At 49.3% G+C, this 20,370-nt stretch overlaps 1 protein-coding gene across 1 annotated transcript in view; it reads right to left on the reverse strand.

The window, feature by feature from the left end:
- The window catches only part of LRRK1 (leucine rich repeat kinase 1), a gene marked incomplete at both ends in the record, with an annotated part of 103,713 nt that overhangs the window by 38,248 nt on the left and 45,095 nt on the right, over positions 1–20,370 (reverse strand). Inside the window, 6 exons of the mRNA XM_084253055.1 lie at positions 786–862; positions 2,257–2,369; positions 4,263–4,400; positions 5,201–5,364; positions 5,454–5,581; positions 6,505–6,731. Of these exons, the coding sequence (XP_084109181.1) occupies positions 786–862; positions 2,257–2,369; positions 4,263–4,400; positions 5,201–5,364; positions 5,454–5,581; positions 6,505–6,731 (847 nt within the window). The remainder of the gene's footprint in view (positions 1–785; positions 863–2,256; positions 2,370–4,262; positions 4,401–5,200; positions 5,365–5,453; positions 5,582–6,504; positions 6,732–20,370) is intronic.

Consider the following 20,370-nt stretch of genomic DNA (forward strand, 5'->3'; position numbering starts at 1 on the left):
TATTTCTGAGCGCAGTTTGTTTTATAAATGTTAACTTCCAGTTTAAAAGGATGTTTGTTGTTGAATGGGGGAGGGAGGGTGTCTGCTACTCTCCTGTACCTCACCAACAATAACAATCAAGAACTTGTTTTCCTAGAAATAGTCTCGCTCAAACTAGCCTTGTGTGACCAGGACAGCTACTCCAGGCCAACTTATATTTCTGAAGGGTTTGAGGGAACACCCAAAGCCCCTTCAGAAGCAGCCTAGCTAGGGCAGCTGTGGCGCCACGGGAAGCTGGGTGCCCGATCACAAGATCAGCAGAGTGGCAAGGACTTCACAGTACTGCTCCCCCACCCCCTGTCCCGGTGCTGGAGTCCCACAGTGCTGCTGGACCTGCCGCCAGGTCATCCGGGGCCAGCCAGTATGGCCTCTCCCCCAGTTCTTATGTCGAAGCTTGAACCTCTATGGATGGTAGTAAGAGATGGAGACTTGGGAGGTGCTTAGGTCTAATAATGAGGTCCTGGGGGTGGCCCCGTGACGGCTCTCCTCTGTAAGGTGTCTGGGGTGATGCGCTCACACAGCATCCACGCAGCGGCTTCTCTCTTCTTTGACAGCAAACAGGACAGAGGGTTTCTGGATACTTGCAAGCCACACGTGGGGCAAGAACAACAGGCACAATTCACTTCCAGGGTTTTTCATTCCAACACGGACACCTCTGGCATCCCCACCCAGCACTGCAGGGGAAAGTTCTTGGGGTGCAGCAGGGAACACCCAGCCAGCTGTCTCATTCCCCAGAGACAACTCACCTGTCTCAGTCCCGGAGCGCTGCCGCCCTCTGGTGGTGAAAAATGAAATACGTTTTGTTTTAAGTCCATCTTCATTTCTGTAGGCGAAACAAGGACAACATTTAAGAAAAGAAAGCGTGACAAGACATTTCTATTTCAGCTGTGACTACATAATGCCAACACTTGCAGAGAGAAGGGAGAAAATTCCATTGGCCTCCCATGCTCCTTCCAGCTTACATGTAAGCATCAACAGCTCCCGCCTGCCAACTGGACCCTTGTGCTCAGAAATCTTTTGGGGAAAAGCATTTGGAGAATATGATCTGACTCCAGCATGACTGGTGGTTTCTATTCTTGAGTGTTACCACTTCAGGCAGGTGGGAGCTTTCCCATGCCTGGCAGGAATGCCCATGCCAGTGGCAGTTCTATTTATGCTGCTGAGGGGTGCTGAGTTCCTTTTGGGGTGTCAGTTCTACTGAGATACTTACTGGCCCTCAGCAGGGGAACCAGGCAGGCTGGGCCCCCCAAGGGCCATCTAGGCTCATGCCCAGATTTTCACCTTTTATTAGAAGGCTTGGGGGGGTACTTTTTTTTTTTAATATTTATTTATTTATTTGTGCAAGAACCAGGGTACAGGCCAGATGCACAGGAGGGTGAGAGGATCCACCAGAGACAGAGTGGGGAACAGAACAGGCAGACTGATGAAATACACTGCTGAGGGGAGCAGCGGGCACGGCAAGAGAGGTCTGCTTCGCCATGTGGGACCCTCACCGGCTGGCCAGGATTGAACCCACATTGCAGAGGCTGCGGGCAGCTTCATTGTGCAGCACTTAACCGCCTGCGCCACCAGGGGAGGCCCTTGGAGGGGGAGGGGCTTTTTTCATCCAATCTATATACATACATATTTTATCCAAGCTATATACATTTATCCAATATATATACATTTATCCCATCACTATATACATTAGTGATTGGCAAAAACTTTTAAACAGAATGACAGGTTAGGTTGAAGGGAGAAGATTCATCCGGAACCTTTAAAAATTAGAAAGTTGGAGAATATGACTACAAACTACGAATTCATGGGTTGAAGACCTAGCCTGCAGTGCCTGGGATCTAACTATATTTGGAGATAGGATCTTTGATAGGCAATTAAGTTAACATGAGGTCATGAGGGTGGGCCCCAATCCAATCCTACTGGTGTCCTTATAAGAGGAGATTAGGACTCAACAAGCACAGAGGCGAGACCACGTGAGGACAGAGGGCCAGGGCGCATCTTTGAGCCAAGCCCAGTGAAATCCAGCCTTGTCCCCACCTCCATCTCAGACTTCTAGCCTCCAGAACTTCAGGGAAAGGAATGTCTGCCATCTAACCCCTCACCCCTGGCACTTTGTATCAGCCCCAGCAAACCAACAAAGATGCCATCTCGAGGGCCTGCTCAACAGCAGTTACACACACAGTTTAGAACCTGCCAGGGACAAAGAGACCCCTTGCTTACTTGCCAAATTGGTTTCTGGAGAGATCCAGGGTTTTGAGCTGTTTGCAGGTCCACTTCTCCGGAGGTGGCAGTGCCATCAGCTGGTTCCCCTGTAACCTCAAGAATAAGAGTGCCTGCAGGGGGTGAGGGTGGGGGTAGGAGAGATAAAGATGCTGTCAAATACGAAAGGGCAGGAGACACTCGGGGAAAAGTTAGTGGCCTGAGAAGGTGTAGCCAAAGACAGAACCAATTCAGCTTCACAAGGATTCCAGGTGTGTGGGCCTTTAGGGCCTCTTAAAACTCATGAAGTTATACCAAACAGAGCAGACAGGACCATCTGTGGATGCTCGAGCCCCCAAGTCAACGGAAGGCAGTTGTTCTAGAATAAAGGGAGTTCAAGCACTTTGCAGAGCTGAGGCTTCTGAAAGGTGATGATTCTGAAAGTCCAGGAGCAGGTGTTGCTAGGGGAGGGGCACAGTATAAAGCTGCAGGGGGTCACCTCCCAAGACCTCCAGGGACAGGCCCAGGTTTGGCAGGACCCAGCAGGTGGCAGCAGTCAGGCAGAGGGCGGCCACCCAGTAGCACCATCTGCTGGCCGACAACCTGGTTGTCCCCCACCAGTTCACCCACCCTGGGAAGGCCCAGTGGGTGATCCTGTCATGAGGGGGACAAGGCTGAGCCCTGGGCTTGTAATAGGGTTCACTTTAAGGGGAGAACAGGGCTGTGACCTCTTGATATCATCATGGGACACTGCCTGTCCAGTCCACAAGGGGTAGCTCTGGAGGACAGACAGGCTGCCCCACTTTAAACTTCTTCTCCTCCCTGAGGAAGGGGTCTACGTCACCTCCCATCATCAGAGCCAGGGTGGTGGCTCACCCACCTAGTGTCCAGTGGGGCCTACATATGCGAGGCTCCAGGACTGGTGCTCGGAGGGCCTCCCGGTCACCCCACCTGGAGGAAGGGCCCAGCATCTAATGGGCTCTGTGGGCTGAGCAGCGGGTCCTGGATGAGGGTCTTCCCCTTCTTTTGCTGTTGTGGGCACCGGGAGGCCAAGTGTGCAGATGTCGGGGTGAATTCAAAGGAGAAGGCTCAGAAAAGGGCATCACAGGGGTTGCCCGGGGACAGGGCTGGTGGAGGGCGTGAGCCCACAGCCGCGGTTCTATCCAGCAGCACTCAGTGGACAGCAGTGACGTTCGCTTGTTCTCACCGCAGAGGCCCCTCAAAACACATGCCCCTGGGCCCTTTCCTTGCCAGTGTTTGCCATGGGGCCTATAACTCGGCGGCCCTCCTCCCTGTAACTCGGTGGCCCTCCTCCCTGAGGACACGCATGTTGATGGAGCCTTCGCTGCCTGAGGCACTGCCTGAACATAGAGGGGAGCTGCACCAGGCCTTGGAGTCCATCATGGGCCTGAGCATCTGGCCTGGCAGGGCTGGGGGCTGACCCTGGGCTCCAAACCATGAATGTGGCCACATCCTGTCTTAAGGGGTTCCCACTTGTGGGGGACAGAAAGAAAAAGACCTGCAAAAATGTGAGGGAGAAAGCAGGCCGGTGCTGTTGAGGGCAGGCATGCGGGGCTCTGGAAAAACACACTTTCCTTAGTTCATGTCCAAAGAAGCTTCTGTCCCTCCGGGATACCAGTCTCCACCTCTGGGGTGGGGCGGCTCTGCCTCGTCCCCTTGGCTTTGCACACCAGCAGTCTCGGGGGGCCACCCACGAGCCCAGAAGGGGCAGAGGCGGACAAGTCAGGCCAGAGGGACTGAACTCATGATTCTCAACATTAAAGAAAGTTCTGGAGGACAATCCCCCCCAATTCTACCGCCCTCGTCTACTTGTTTTTATTTTGCCCGTTTTCCCTCAATCTTTGTTCATAACCATGCATATTTTTGACAGGTGAATTTTTCTTTCAGCTTAAAAAAAAACTGTCTCAGAAGCTCAGAGCAGGCACAGATTCCACTGCAGTGTGGAACAATTTTCTCACCAACGTTGGAAATGAGCTATAAGTCCAATAAAGGGCTATTAGACTTACATCCAGCTGGAAAAGCCCCAGGGGAACTTCTTTGAGGGCATTTTCTGAGAAATCCACATCTTTCAGGTGATTCTTCCAAAAGACAGCCATTTTGTCTGGTAGAGACTCCAGGGCATTTTTGGAAGCTTTACAGCATTTCTACGAGGTTGAGCAGAAAGAGAACGAGAGGTTAATTAGATCTTTCCAGGCGGTGGTGTCCAGAGGAAAGGCTGTTTCCAAATTTGAGGGTAAAAAATAAGACCATTTTGATAAGTCTCTGCAGTAAACGCAACTCAATTAGTTAAGAGGTTCCAATGGCGACTGTCCTCCTGACCCTGCTCCAGGGAAAGGGTGGATCGTCCCCGGAGAGAGAAAAGTGGCTCCTGCTTCTCTCCCGCCATTCCAGAACATTTGCCCATTGTCCTTGGAAAGAATCGGGCAATTCAGGACGGCACTCCAGGGAGGAGCTGTTTCCCACACACATATGTTTAAACTAGAAATGTTAATGCTGGTGAGAGAGAATTTCCTGGTTTAGACCCAACAGCCATAAAACACAAACATTCTTTACGCTGCTCCATCTGTTTTCACAAGCCAACTTCCCCAGAAACAGAAACACCCTTTAACTGGGGATGCCATGGAAACAGACTCTTTCTTCTTTCTTCACTCTTATTTTATATCAATCATAAAGGAACCAAGTCCCCATTTAGATCCCAGCTCATCCCCTGCAGAGGTGCAAGCTCTGAGTGTGGAAAGTTCTGTGGGATGCAGATCTCAAGCCAGAGCCAGGCAGGCAAGGGAGTGACCTGCCCTACTGGAGACACTGGCCCTGCTGGACACTGGCCCTGCTGGACACTGGCCCTGCCACCCAGCGAGCCCCCGCAGGAAGGGAGATGCTCCAGAGAGGAGCAGGTGACAGGGGACTTGACTGCCTGTCACCGGGTTTTCAGTGTGAAACTAACCAAAGGGCAGGCCCAGGCATCTGGAAACATCTTCAGGTGATTTCTGGAGACATTCAGACAGCTGAGTGACTTGAAAGAATGCAGGAAAAGCGCCGGGAGCTCTGTCAGCTTATTGTCAGAAATGTCGAGTTCCTGCAGCTTCCGCAAACCGATCCAGTTAGTGGCTGGGGGCAGGGGAGAAAAGTGGGACTTGGTCAAAATGTCCTCATCTGGAGCAACACGACTAAGGCAGGCTACTGATGAGATCACATACCACTTTCCTCTTCAAACAATTTTTCTAAATAATTTTTGGAAGCAGTCAGTTTTTGAAGTTTTGAGAGATGCAGGAGGCCCGGGGGCAGATGGGACAGCTTGTTGCTGGAAATATCGATTTCGAGTAGCCTGTGGTTGGGGGGCAGGGGAAGAAATCAGGGATCAGAAGAGAGAGGAACCTTGTTACTGTTACATGCTTCTCTGCGAGCAAGGAGGGGGGTTTTCTTTTGCTCCCTGCTCCCTGCCCTGAAAACGGAGCAGGGAGATTGGGAGATTTTATTCACCGGAGCACTTGTTACATGTCCCCTGTAGACAACAAAAGCAAATCTGTCTTTGGTGGGCCCTGGTCTTCCCGACCCACACGGATGAGCTTTCTCATATATGCGATAGAGAAACAAGCTGAAGTTTCTGGACCAGGTGAAAGCCCCGCTCGATGGCTCTTGTTCTGCGTTTTGTGTGCTGGCTTCTTCCCTATGTGAGCACGTGAGCCTCGAGTTCCTCTCTTACTTCACTCAGACCTTTAGCTTCGGAAAATCCGTTCAAATCCTTTAGGGCATAAGCCTGGCAAGGATGTATCATCAAGACACTGATGAGGGCAAGCTCCCTCCCCTTCCCATAGGGCCTGGAGAACAACCTCCAGTCTCTTCCCACGGCCTCCTAGGGAAGGAAAACAGGGTTACCCACAGCCAGAGCCCCATGGGGGCTCACCCTTCCTTCAGGGCCCCTCTACGACCCCCAGGAGGTGGAGTAAAGGGTGGTGTCTCTGAGCCCCACTGCTTCCCCCATTCCCGAGCACCCAGCCCCTCCTCGGATCCCTGTGTGTGGGTCCTGTGCCGCCAGAGAGCAAGGTGGACGTGGGCCAAGCCACCCCCTCAATGCTTTGCGGTCACCTGGATGGAGGCAGGACTTTGAACTAGGGGAGCCTGCACAGGGCAGGCAGAATTGACTTCTGATATTTGTTTTCAAAACCACAAAGGGCAACCAGGGAACACTGTGGGGTGGACAGTGACATGAATTGGGGTGCAGAGTCCCATTCACACTCGGGGACCCACCTGGAACAGATGATTTCGTCTGATGACTGCACACCTGGCAGTTCCCCCAGGTGGTTGTCTGAGAGGTTCAGCTTGCGAAGGTTGATGAGTCCCCAGGGGATGACGGACGGGAGGGAGGCCAGGCAGTTGGCAGAAAGGTCTAGTTCTGTGATCTGGGAGGAGATGTCTATGAGCCAGTCGAGATCCACCCAGGGCAACTTGAGATTGGACCACTTCACATGAAGAGGCTGGGTGTGGGAGACAGGGGAAAAGCACATGTGGGAGGTGAGCCTGTGGCCGGCGTAGACTTGGCACAAAGCACCGATTTATTCAAGTGTGAGCCTGTCTGCTCGTCTCAGCCGGAGTGCTGAGATGTCAGGACCACGTCTGTCTAGTGCCCGGCGCCGTCGAGGAGGTATCTGCTCCAGGGCACCTGCATCTTGCAGGCAATCCCTGAATGGCGCCAGCTACTCACTCTCCAGCCTCTAGAGGGAGCCCGTGGGATCAGTGTGTTTTACTGGCAAATCCTTGCCAGGCACGCCAAGAGCCAGGACAGCCCCTGCTCTATACTGGGGAGGCTGCCCCAGGAGGGGTGGAGGAGACTGGAGGAGAAGACTGAAGACCCAAACCCGGGTCTTCTCACCTCCCTTTGGGGTTCCCTTTCCGGCTCCAGGCCCCTGCACCATGCCACACCCCACACAGGGTGCTTTATGAACAGGCGGCTTCCAGAGAGAGCAAATGAGCACACAGAGGAAGATGGGCAGATTCTATATAAGGATCGAGCTCTGACCCTCAACCTGCCCAGGAAATGAGCCCCCTTTATCATAAATCGCCCCAGAAGCCAGCCTGCTCTAAGTCAGGCTTGCAAGAGGGCAGGTACTACCTTTAGTAAGAATCCAGGCAGCCAAACAATAACTATGGCAACAATCAGTCCCCAATGGCCAGGACCCCACGAAGAACAGACAGCTTCGCTCATCTTTACACCTCCCAGCTAGTCGGGCCTCAGCTTCCCGCCTCCAGCTAGGGCTCAGCCGCAGTTGCTTTTACCCCACCAGGCTTCCCGGCTCTGCCTGCATCTCTGCCAAAGTGCAGGCGATGGACTCCCTTGCAGTAGCAAACGTTGAATGAAAAGCCTTTGTTTTTCTCATTTGATGGCCTTTGTTTATTTACACAAGGGGGAGTCAGACAGGCCAGCAGTTGCTGGTTCTGGACTCTTTCACTGGGGTGGTGAAAGACACCTGGTTAAACAGACGGAGAATACTTTTCTTGATTGTCAAAAGATTTGGGGCTCCATTTCATTTCTGGGGGTGAGAAATTGGCTTCTTGGCCTGTTTTGCCAAAGCTACTGGGAATCTTTATCAGAAAAATAGAGAAACAGATGTATAAACAAAAATAAGTTCTTCCCCAAATGGGGAAATGGGGATTTGCTTTCACAAGTGGCAGTGGCAGCTGCAGACTTCCTTATCTGGCCAGTAGATGGCGACATGCTTCTTGTCTTTATCTCCTCCTGAGCTATGCTGGCCAGGTAGGAAAGTTGGGGCTACTCATCACTCTCAGGCCTTTGAACTAAGGGGATGAGGGGTTCATCTGCCTACCTGCCTGCCTGTCCCTCCATTCACCTGGATAAAGAGGTTTGGGCCATGGTGTGCTGGATTTTGGGCTATTTTTTCCGACAAGTCACTACTGCTGTGGGCCTATTTTTTGGTTATCTGTTTTGCTCACAATTTTTTTATTTTGAAAAATCTGAAAAACGCAGAAAAGTTGAATCAGGATACAGTGCATGTCCTTTACCTGAACTTGTCAATTGTGAGTTGTTCCCATAGTTGCTTTCCCTCCTTTCTCTCTGTACACTGGTGCAAACACACACACTTAAATTTTTTTTCCGAATCATTTGTAAGAAAATTATAGCCATGTGCCACATCATCCCAAAATACACCAGTAAGTATCTCTGAAGAACAAGTATATTTTTATACATGACAACCATGTATTTATCATTGTCAAAAAATGTAACAGTGACATCATTCTAAAGCCCAGAGTCCATGTCCAAATATTACTAATTATCCCAGCAAATGTCTTTTCAGACTATTTTGTATCCTGATGCAGGAGTCCATTAAGAATCATACATTGCCTGCAGTGGTCACGTCCCCTTATTTTACCCTAGAAGAGTCTTCATGCTTTTCAATGCCTTTTCAACATGGGCATTACGGTTTTTCAAGTCATTCCAGCTGTCATAAAATATCTCACAATCTGAATTTACTCCATTGTTTTCTCATGTTCATATTCATCTTACACATTTTGAGCAAAAAAAGCAAGCCAATGCTGAGTCCTTTCCATGGAATCCCACCAGGGGGCACCCGAAGCCAGGTTATTCCACTGATGACCATGCATAGTTGGCGCTCTTGCTCAAGGGGGTGTCAGATCCCCCCTTTTATTTATTTATTTATTTATTTATCTATCTATCTATCTATCTATTTATTTATTTATTTATAGATTTATTTGTTTATTTTATACAAGCGCTGGGTACAGTCAGAAGCGCGGGAGGGTGAGAGAATTCACCAGAGCCAGAGCAGGGAGCAGAGCAGGCAGAAGGACCGAAGGACACTGCTGAGGGGAGCAGCGGGCGGCAGGAGAGGTCTGCGCGCCATGTGGGACCCTCCTCCTGTGGCCGGGGAGCAGCCGGGGATCGAACCTGCGCTGCCGAGCCTGCGGGCTGCTTCGCAACCCAGCGCTCAACCGCTGCGCCACCAGGGAGGCCCAGATCCCCCCTTTTAAAGGTACATTTTATCCCTCCTGATTAATAATCAGCCCGTGGGGTGACATTCTGGGACTAGCGATTATCCTATGTTCCCACATCATTTCCCCGGCTGGTTTTAGCACCGCTGTTGATCCTGGTCTGAATCCAAGTGATTTTTCCAAAACTACCATTCCGTCCACATTTGTTATTTGTATTCTTCTGCACAAAAGAATGTCCCCTCCTTTGAAGCACCAAAGTGTTGTAATTCATGATCATTATTTACGTTAATGTTCAAGTTACTCTCAATTTGGGAATTTCCTCAAGTGACCTCCTGTGTTCCCCAACATTCCTCTATCAATTTGGGGTGCTTCTTACTTCCCAGCAAGACCTGACTTTGCATTTTCCTCTGGTGCTTTCTGTGTCCCAGTGTTGGGATTAGCCCAGATTCCTTTAGCAGAAAATGACACTTAGGAACCAGATTTGGGTGTTGGGTGTGCTCATTGTTACCAGAGTGTCTCAGCATCTCAGCCCTGGACAGGACACAGCTTTATGTATAAGGGCACATTTGAGGTCGCTCAGGCAGAGCCTGAAGAAGCCTCTTGGCTTCCTCCTAATCTTCTCGTAATGCCTAACTGTATTCAACTTCCCCTGCTGTGTTGGCATTAATCTGTTAAATAAATGTATTGGACCAGATGATGCCAAGAACATTCCTGGACCCAGGATTATTTCTGGCATATGGTCCCATAAAGGACAGTGGTCTCCCAAGGGGTCTTGGGGTAGGAATACCAATCACCCAGGAGCAGGTTGCAGAAGAGGTGGTTGTCCCGCTCTCTGCAATGTCAAGGCAGAGAATGCCGTCCAAGGACTTGGTGGGTTCTCAGAGACACCGCAGGTCTCAGGCCCAGGGCCAGATAGTGAACACGAAGCCAAGGTGTCCAGATTGTGAGCAGACCCTCTCCCCTAGCCCAGCATGGCCATGACTGTTACTCAACGTGAGCTGGTTTGGACCTGAATGAAGCAGCCACATGCAAGATGCGGAAAGAAAAGGAGGCTGGTTTTGGTTTTCATTTAAAGAACAAATATTAGGTGTCCACTGAAAGTCTTATAAGTCAAACTCTTGGACAACCATTAAAAACAAATAAACAACAGAAAAGAATCCACTGTTAGTGATATGTGAGCCAATTTCAGTTCAAATGAACTAGACAGTCGTGGCGGGGGAGGGGGGCAGCTTAGATGCTGCTGCCCTGACCATTGCCATCTTCCCCAGGAACCCTGCAGGCCTGCTGAGCCCAGAGCTTCAAGAAAGGCGCAAGGAGCAGGGGCGCAGACACCCAAGCACTGTTGCCTAACTACTCCCTGGACAAGTCAGGGTGTGTGGGGGGCACTTTCTCAGGCTCATTCAGTGGGGCCACGCTTCTGTGAAGCTGCTTGCTGGTTCTGGGTGTATTGACTCAGCCCTGGGTCACCTCCTCTGGCCCAGGAGGTCCAGGGCGTGGCCCTGGACAGCCATGTGTCCTGGGCAGCAGCGCCCTGCCCACCTGTGCAGCTCTGCAGCGAGCTCAGCACGAAGCATCACTAAGTAAATGTCACTAAGGAAGTGAGGAGAGCCAGGCGTGGGGGCTGCCATCCACCCAGTCACACATCTGACCACCTCGATCATCCTAAAATATCAGATTGGGACTCTCTGGTGGTGCAAGGGTTAAGACACAACCTATGAAGCTATGAGCAGCCACTGCAGCATGAGTTCAATGCCCAGCCAGGGAGCTACCCAAATGGCGCGGCAGACCTCTCCTGACTCGCCCACTGCTCCCCTCAGCAGTGTACTTCAGTCAGTCTGCCTGTTCTGCTCCCCACTCTGTCTCTGGTGAATCCTCTCACCCCCACACCTCTGGTCTGTACCCCAGTTCTTGTATGCATAAATAAGTAAATCTTAAAAAAAAATCAGGGTCTTCTCAAAACCCTTCAGCCACCCCCACCCCGCACCTGCCTTTGGCCTTGCCTATGGCCCCCTCCGCCTCCTCCACCTGCCCCATCACCTCCTCAAATTCAGGGCTCAGTGACCTGAGACCTTCTCTCCCCGCCCTCTGCATTCCTGCTGGCAGGTGGCTTGGGGATTAGTGATTTCTCAGTAGCAGGAATTGGGGGATGGGCACTCCTGGAACAGAGGGAGGGTTCTAGGCCAAGGGAAAATTGCCAATTAAAGCGAAAACAGAGGCCTCCCCTGGTGGCGCAGCAGTTGAGCACTGGGCTGTGAAGCTGCCCGCAGGCTCTGCAGCACTGGTTTGATCCCTGGCTACTGGGCAAGGGTCCCATATGGAGCGCAGACCTCTCCTGCCGCCCGCTGCTCCCCTCAGCAGTGTACTTCATCATTCTGCCTGCTCTGCTCCCCGCTCTGGCTCTGGTGAATTCTCTCACCTTCCCGCGCTTCTGACTGTACCCAGTGCTTGTATAAATAAATAAATAAATAAATAAATAAATAAATAAATAAATAAATAAATCTTTGAAAAAAAAAAAGTGAAAATTGCTTTTGGGTCAAAATGGATGGGCCCTGAGTGATGATGCTAAGTGGAAAGAGCCAGAAGATGCAAGGCAGATACCGATGGTTTCACTTATCCATGGACTAGAAATAACAAAAACATACACTGACAAAACACAGCAAAGACAAATCTTAGACTTTGTGTAAAATGCGCTGGTTACAGAGGGACAGGGAGGAGGGAGGGGTGCGGAGGGAGGGGAAGGTCATGGGCACCAGAGGTTTGGTGGAGGGCATCTGAAGCATGTGCACATTCAGAGGAAGCAAAAACTGCAACCCCAGAGTTAAACAGACATGTGAGGTTCATTCAAAAGAAAAAGCACAGACACTGCCTGCTCGGGGGGAACCGCAGGGCTCAGATGCTGCATGGGTGCTGATGCCGAAATTCACACGGAGGGGTGCAGGTTGGGGGTGGCTTTGCTGTCAGTAACTGAGCATCAGGGGTGGGCCAAGGGCTGCTGGGCCCCCTGGGGCTGCAGACCACTCCCTGCAGTGTGGGTCATTGGGTGATGGGAGGCTACTGAGGGAATCACAAGGATGGTGGGGGTCAGAGCTAAGAGAGCATTTATAAAAGCTTGCTCCTGAAAGTTTGGTTCTGCTTATGGAGGATGTCATGAGGTCCCCCAGGATCCCAGATTCTGCATCAGGGCTGGCTCCCATCTTGGCACCCAGTGCCTGGGATAGAGGAGAAAGACTCTCTCTTGCACCGCTGCACACTGCTTCCTCCCCTGGAATGCAAGGCCCTCCTCTCTCCCACCTAAATCCTACTAATTCTGCAAGCCCAGGTGCTGGACCACCAGGGCCCTGTTAGGGCCTCAATTATATAACAAGGACGCCATCTTGCTTAACTCAAGTTAAACACCCCACAAGGTAGTATTGCTGTGTGCAAGCTGTGCAACCAGGCACAGGGGTAGATGAAGACATGGGCATTGCAGATGGAACCAGTGCTCAGGGAGCTTATGGTCCAGAGGGAAGAGCTGCGTGTGTGTGTGTGTGTGTGTGTCCTGCATCTGACTGCCCTCCTCCTCATGGTTTCTTGACCTGCATGGACTGTGAAGACGTGGTGTCAGCCACACAGTCGAGAACGCCTACTTGCAGGGACACCACACCTGTTTCTCCCTGGGGATTGTTCTGGCCCAGGGAAGTCACGCAGGGATTGAGTGGCTGGGAGCGCCTCTGACTTCCCAACACACAAGGAAGAAGAAGAAGTAGATGCTGCCGGTTCCTGGAACTGAGTCCTTGGGCTACCACCCACTAGGCTCAAGCCTGACCAGCTCAAGCCCCAGAAGGAAAAAGCAGAAGTCTGAGAACTTGATTACACTCAAGATCTAGGCCTGCCTGTGAAAAGATTTCTGGGCTAGGTGAGGTTGAACATATGTCTAAGATTTCTACCTGGGCTTGGGTTCATTTGCAGGCTTCCATTTCTAGAAGTTGTCTTCTTTTCAGAGTACAAGGCTGCCCGAGTGTTTACGAAGGGGCAGAGAGGAAGAAGAGACAAGAGAGTGAAGCCTATGGCAACCCACCTGGCCCTGGAACAGAGCCGGGGAACCCTCTTCTCTCATTTGTGTTTAGTCCTGGGCAGGACTGCAGTAAACAAAGTTCTGGGGGCGGAGCCAGCAACTGTATAATTAAATCCCTGCAGGCTGAACTGCACCTCGGAAGACAGTTGGCTGCAGACCCCACCAAGGCCAGAGTGCAGTGGTGAAGGCATCCCCCACCTCGGAGCAAACCGCCCTTCAAATCTGGGCCACACAGAGGGAAGAACACGCTTGCAGAAGGCGTGCTGCAAAGACCAGGTCTCTTGTCTTCTCAGGCAATGGTGGAGACGAGGACTGAGCCAAAGAGGGTGAGGTGTATTTAAGGGCCTTTGGCTCACTAGGAAGAGAGAGATTTGGGGGTGTTTCTGCGACAGAGGTTGGGGTATCATAATTACTAAGGTTAAAAACCAAGGCCCCACTTCTCATCCAGCAGGCAAGTTTGGGAGACTTGAATAGATAGAGCTGTGACAAGGTTGTCAGGGGAACTGGGCCTGAGACCACCATCTTGACCAGGACCAGCTGAGCTCCAGGAATGCAGAAGGAGAGTCAGACACATTCCGTGCCAAAGCTCAACGGCCAAGGCCAGACCTCCACGGACCAAGGGCAAGCTAGCAACCGGGGGAGTGTGGAAGGGTCGCAGGTCCTTCTCCGTGAGCAGCCGGTGTGGCCTGCCACCCTGCTCCCTGTAGGGTGCCTCAACAAATCTGCATTTTCTGTTCTCTGCTCTGTTACTGGTGCATTCTTTCACCCCCACGCCGCCTCTGGCCTACACCCTGAGTTTCCCCACAACAGGTGTGGCCCAAGAAAGCGACAGCCTACCTTAACCCAATGCTTTGGAAGCCACTGGTCAGAATGTCGCGGTGAATGAGCCTCTGGCTCACCGGGCCACCTCTCATGCTCTGCCGGCAGTGCGGTCTTTGCTGGTTGAAGGAACAAACTGTTGGGGGCTGTGGTCAGTCTTCAGGGCGCTGTGCTTGGTTTCTATTCGGCCTCTTCCAAGCCCACCAAGCAGAATTCCTGGCTCTGATCCTGTTCCCCCAACTCATTGCTCTCCTGCTGGTCAGCGTGACCGTACCCATGGCTTACTCTGTAAGAATCGACCCACTGCTGCCCCGCCGAGGCTCTATGGGCCTATCGGTCTATTCAGTCAAGACAGGTGTGTTAAAAATGGCGTGGGGTGTCTGTAAAGATGTCTTTGATGTGAATATCATGTAGTGTTTCGCCTATATTTCCTTCTATGTATTTTATGGTTTCAGGTCTTATGTCTAGTTCTTTAATCCATTTTGAGTTGATTTGGATGGTCTCACTCATAGCAGGGATCTAGAAAACTTAAATAAGGGACCAGGAAAATGAATAACTATAAGAAAGTGAAAATCAAAATCAACAAAAAACTATGAGCCAGAGACACTTTTTGTTGGGTGGGGGGTGGGAGGGGAGGGACTGGGGTCAAAATGGGGGGGTTGCAATTGTATGGGGACTATAAAAATAAAATCTATTATTTAAAAAAAATAAAAATAAAATATTAAAAAAAAAAAACCAACGGCGTGGGGGAGACACAGAATGTTCTCCAATGACTCCTCATCAATCCTTGGCCCCTATAAGCCCAAGCCTTTCTCTTTGTAATTAAGCACAAGCACTGCAGAGGGCGCTTCTCTGGTTGAACCAGCTGGGAGGAGGGGAGACCTCAGGGCACAGTCTCCAGGCACTGGGGCCCCAGAAACGAGAGGGCTGATCTAAATGGAACCTACTTGCTAAACAGAAGAAGCTGAGAGGAGTCCTAAACACCAAGGTGCTCAGAGTGCAGAATCTGAAGAGGCTCCTGGCTCACCTGAGTGAAGTCAGAGAAGGGATGAGAAGGCTGATGCCTGGGGCTTCAGGTGAAGGGCAGGTGCATGAATGCCCCCTGGGCTGGACAAATATTTTTTGCAAATAATTTTTGGAAATCAGATCATCAAGTAGGCCCCAAGGGACAGGGATTTGGCTGGACAGAGAATCCAAGAGCTGGAGAATCAGCAGCTCAGTCATGAGCCTTGAACACAAATTGATTAAATTCAGAGATATCAAGTACAAATAGGAAAAAGGAAAAAGGAGGAGGGAAAACAGATCTATACTTATTTCTAGGCAAAGTAAATAAAAGTAGAAACTAATGATGAAAGCAGAATTAAGGTGTCTAAGTATTTGGACATTGAAACATTTAAAAGTGCTTGGGTTGGAGAGAAAAACCAACTCACGACACCATAATGTATTATTAGAACAACAAAAGACTCACAAATAATGGAAAAGAAAATACACAATTCTGAGCAGAGTTACAAAAAGGGAAAAAGTTGAACATGGTAAACTGCCCACCCCTCTTAGAAAGGGAAGCTAAAAAAAAATGAAAACAATTAGACTAAGAATAGACAAACGACAATGAAGTAAAAACAAGGAAGTTGATAAAGAAAACCAAATCTAAGATTCTTGAAAAAGCAATAAAATTGACAATTGACTAAGTTAAAAATAAAATGCACCTTAATAATCTGGGAGTATAAAATGACAATAAACAACCAAAGTGAAAACAATATTCAATTTTGGGGAGCTAGTGTCCTCAGTCAGAGCTAACAAACCAAATAGTGACGTTGAAACACAAGATTTAGTACCAAAATAAACGTTCTTAAAGTGTCAGAGTAAGAGAAAAAAAAACCCAAAAGAATGTATATGAAACAAATAAGGAAAATAGAGAATCACCCCCAAAAGACGCTTAGTTCAATATAATTTTTTTTTTTTTGCATCAAATCCTTCAAAGAACAAATAGTCCCTATGTTATACAAATAGTTCCTTAATGGGGACTCACTTCATTTTAAGTCAAAAGCATTTACTCTGCAAGGGCCATTAAAATTCTAGGCCAATTACGCTTATGCACATGGATGCAAAAACTGTAACACAACCCTTTCTAATAGAAATCAACTGGCCTTGAGCCTCCCTGGTGGCAAAAAGGGTTAAGCATGCACTGTGAAGCTATATGCAACCACTGCAGCACGAGTTCCATGCCTGGCTGGCCAGAGCTACCCACATGGCGCAGCAGACCTCTTCCTGCTGCTCCCCTCAGCAGTGTATCTCAGTAGATTCGCCTGTTCTGTTCTGCTCCCCACTGTCTCCGATGTGTCCTCTAACCCACTCTACCTCTGGCCTGTACCCCAGTTCATGTATGCATAAATAAATAAATGTTGTGTTTTTTTTTTTTTTTTTTCAAAAAAGAAATCAACTGAACTCAAAGATTTCACATGGCCATGTAGGACCTATACCAAGAAAACAGGCTGGTGGGAACTCAGGAAAACCCATCCAGGACACCCCATCAAAGGACAGGAGGTCCTTGTATGATCACCCAAATGCCAAAAAAATTTTAATAATCTTCATTACTTTTCCTACCCTAACATTCTCTAAAATAGACAGAGGGGGTTTTCTTAAAAGAAAAACATTCTGCCTTATTGTCCTGTAGTTTATCAGTCATTCCAAAAATAAGTTTACAAGAAACCTCACATCACATCACTAGTTCCAATTTATGAATCTTGCCAATAGTGATTTGAGAGAGGAAAAAACGCAAGAAATAAAATGCCTGCAGTTAACCCACCACCCAACTTAACTTATAATAGGTAAGTTATTTAATTTACTGTTGTGAGAAGCTTCAGTTTCCTCAATTTTTAAACAAAGACAAAAACTTCTACCTTACAGGATTCCACAGGTGATTAAAGTAGGTTTGGCAAAGTGCTTTGTTAGCTATGAAGTCCTATGTAAATAAAAAGGCTACTAAATACATATATATAAAACTCCATCCATCCATCCATCCATCCATCCGTCCATCCATCCATCCATCCATCCATCCATCCATCCATCCAACCCGTTCCAGGCCCAGGACAATCACAAACTGCAAAAATGGCTAAATTCCCTGCCTTGTGGCACCTTCCAGTCGACAGGAGGAATTGACATGAGACAAGAATGTCATCCACACAGGTGACCTTGAACTTTGTTAAGTGGCCTGAGTGACACAGTCAGGAAGCTCTAGAGATACAGGGGGGCCCACCAGGCCTGTGGATAGGAAGATCTTCCTGGGGCTGTTGTGTGGGGTTCAGATCTGAAGGAGTCTGGGGTTGAGGCAGGGGGTGTGAGTGGTGAGGCCACGGACTGCGTGTCCACACTTGGGCAGAGCATGGGTGGTGTAGTTTCTTCTGCTGCTGAACGGGTTGATGTCTTTCCCCCAGTTTCTTAAAAACAGCAGGGCTCTGAATGTGTTTGTGGCAATTGATTTTTTTTTTTTTTTTTGAATTATGTCCGAGAGGTACCTTTCAAAAAGGAAATACCAAATTCAGAGCAGTTCACTGGGAGAAAAGAGTTATAGCTTTTGTCACATGGTGCACATATGGGATCAATTTACAGTGCCAGCAGCGAGGCCTGGTATGCCCATTTCTCTACGGCCTTGCCAAGTGTCTTACTCAGCATTGTATTTATTTTTGCTAGTTTAATAGGTATGTGACAGTGCTTTCAAGCTGTTTTAATTTGAATTTCTGTAATTGCCATTAAAGTGGTAGGTTTCTGTGCCACGATTTACTGTCTGTGTTTTCTTATATGTAACTTAATTGTGCTTTTTTTTTTAACCTTTCTCTCCAGTGCAATTTGTGAGTGATAGAACGGCAAGGGCCCTGGCTCTGGCACAGCCACTTGAATCCCAAGGGTCTAGGATGTGATCTATAAACCTTCAATTCAATCATTGACTGATTTAGAATTCGATCAATGATCTATGGCTTGGATTGAAGTTTTGTTCAGTTCTTTTTTTCAACTATCTTCTAGTACTTTCTCTTTTATCTTTTTAAAATTATATTTTACTGTAAATCATTTTGCTTTAATATAGAAATCTTATTTATGAATAAGATTCTTTTAAATTCTGAAATGTAATCATCTCCCTTTTATAACTGTGCTTTGAAAAATATGTTCTGATGCGTTTCCACTGCTGACCTCTCACCTGCCTGGAGTCATTATGAATGTGACTCTGTGCTGAGCTCTAAGAGTTGCAAGAAATGGGACAGAGCTGCTGCTAACTGCTGCTGCTTCTCTTTCTTCTATTCTTATTCTTGTTTTTTACTTTGTCGTAGAAATTCAAATGACAGTTTTGCTATTCCCACACCTCAATTTTCTGAATCATTTTCTCCATTTTTAACTACTATGAGCGGTTTATAGAACTGCTTCTTTGCATTGTTTTAAGACCTGGCAGGAAGGTGGGTCACGGACACTGACACCAGCTGGAGGGCCACACAAGGCTCTCTCTTGCTTGTTCTGACCCACGTGAGCATCGCTGCTCATTTTCAAGCTCCCAGGACCACTACCATGTGGAGGGCGCCACAGGGCCGATTCTATTCCACAGAGAGGCACCTGAACAAGGCACAACTCTGCACTTGGAAACTAGAGTAGACAGATATGTAATGGGCCCAATTCCTCACAAGTGCTCTAGAAAAGCAGAATTGCTGAACCTGCTGAGTTCGATGTCATGACTTTCAGAGGGCAGGCGAGGCCTCTCTTCTTCTCAGAAGCCCTTGGGGACAGGCAGGGTCAGGGCAGTCAGAGTGGGCTCCCGGCTGCCTCTCAACCGCAGGCCCTGCTGCTCCCGAGCCTTAGAGCTAGGGAGGCCAGGTCCCACCTCTGTTATCTGCCAGCTGTGCGGAGGGCAAGGAACCAAGATGTGAATGTGTATTTGGGCTCTGGAAAGCCTAAAACTCGGGAATAGAGCCCTTTGCACTTCTGAGGCCTAACCTCAGGCAAGGACCTCGCCTTAGACCCTGGCCTGGGGTGCACCCGGCACTCTTGACCACCAGCCGCCCTCACCCGGTGGCTTCCGCAGGCTCCTGCAGAGGCCGGGAGGCTGTGTGTGCGGCATCCTGCAAATACAAATCCTCAGATCCACCGCAGCATGCAGCTGGAAAACAGCTGTTTCCACTCTGCAAATGTGCCGCCGCCCTGGGCAGAGACACAGGCACGAGGTGGCAGGTACCTGGGGCCTCTGAAGCACCTAAACCAGAGCAGAGCCCGAAAGTAACAACAACAAAAAATGTTCCTCTCCAGGTTGGCTGCCAGGTTTGAAATCATCTAAGACTTATTTACTTTTATTATCTTTTTCTTTTTCATGAGACACTTTTAAAAGGAAATTAATCATTTCCCCATTGGGTTGTTTCAAAATTAATGTCAGCTCTCATCTATTTCCAACACTCCAAACAGCCCCGGCAGCCCCTCCGCCTTGGGCCTCTAACTGCTGAGCAGGACTTAGGCCTTTCCTGGCATTTATGAGTTTTCCGGTTTCTTTCTGGGTGTGCCAACATCAAAATGTTGTTATTACTCATGGCAACAAAGCAAACACTGGCAGGACAGTCACCACGCACACAGGCGGTCCCAGTAAGCCTCGGGCAACGGCCTGGTGGCTTCCAAGAGAGGCAGCGACCAGCCGGGCCAGGAAAGGCTTTGACCAGGTCCGAGTTGGCTGAGCTTCTGCTCTTTAACAACCGTGTCTGATCACGTGGTGTGGCCTCTTGGACCCGGCTCACCGAACACCCACAGAACCTGCGTGTTGTCATTGCCAGCAGGAACATCCCCTGCATTCTCACTGCAGTTCCTGGTTTCTGGCAGCAGGCGAGCCAGGCGGTGCCACACAGGCCTGCAGGAAGGCCCTGGCCGCAGCTTCCACAGAGAAGCAATTACATTAAAAAAAAAATACCAATAAGCTGCTGAGGGAGGCAGAGCACAAATACAAGAAAAACAAGATGTCTCCTTCAGAAGGCCACACGCACGATGCCAGCACAGTCAAGGGTACAATGAGACAGCAAAGTGCCCTCATGCTTCTGTGTGTTTCATGCTCTCAACTAAAAAACTGGTTCAGATCCACTGGGTACCTGGAAAGGTAGGTGCACTTACCTCTGGTTCCTGAGTCATTGCTCCTGCCAGCTGGACCCTCTCTTGTGCCAGCAGCTCTGGGGAATGTGTTACTACAGGCCAGAGATCAAGGGGAGGCAACCTGCCCAAGGCACTTGCCTTTGAAATTCACTTGAATTAAAAAAAAAAAAAAA

Source organism: Talpa europaea (assembly GCF_964194135.1).
Source record: "Talpa europaea genome assembly, chromosome: 14".
Lineage (NCBI taxonomy): Eukaryota > Metazoa > Chordata > Mammalia > Eulipotyphla > Talpidae > Talpa > Talpa europaea.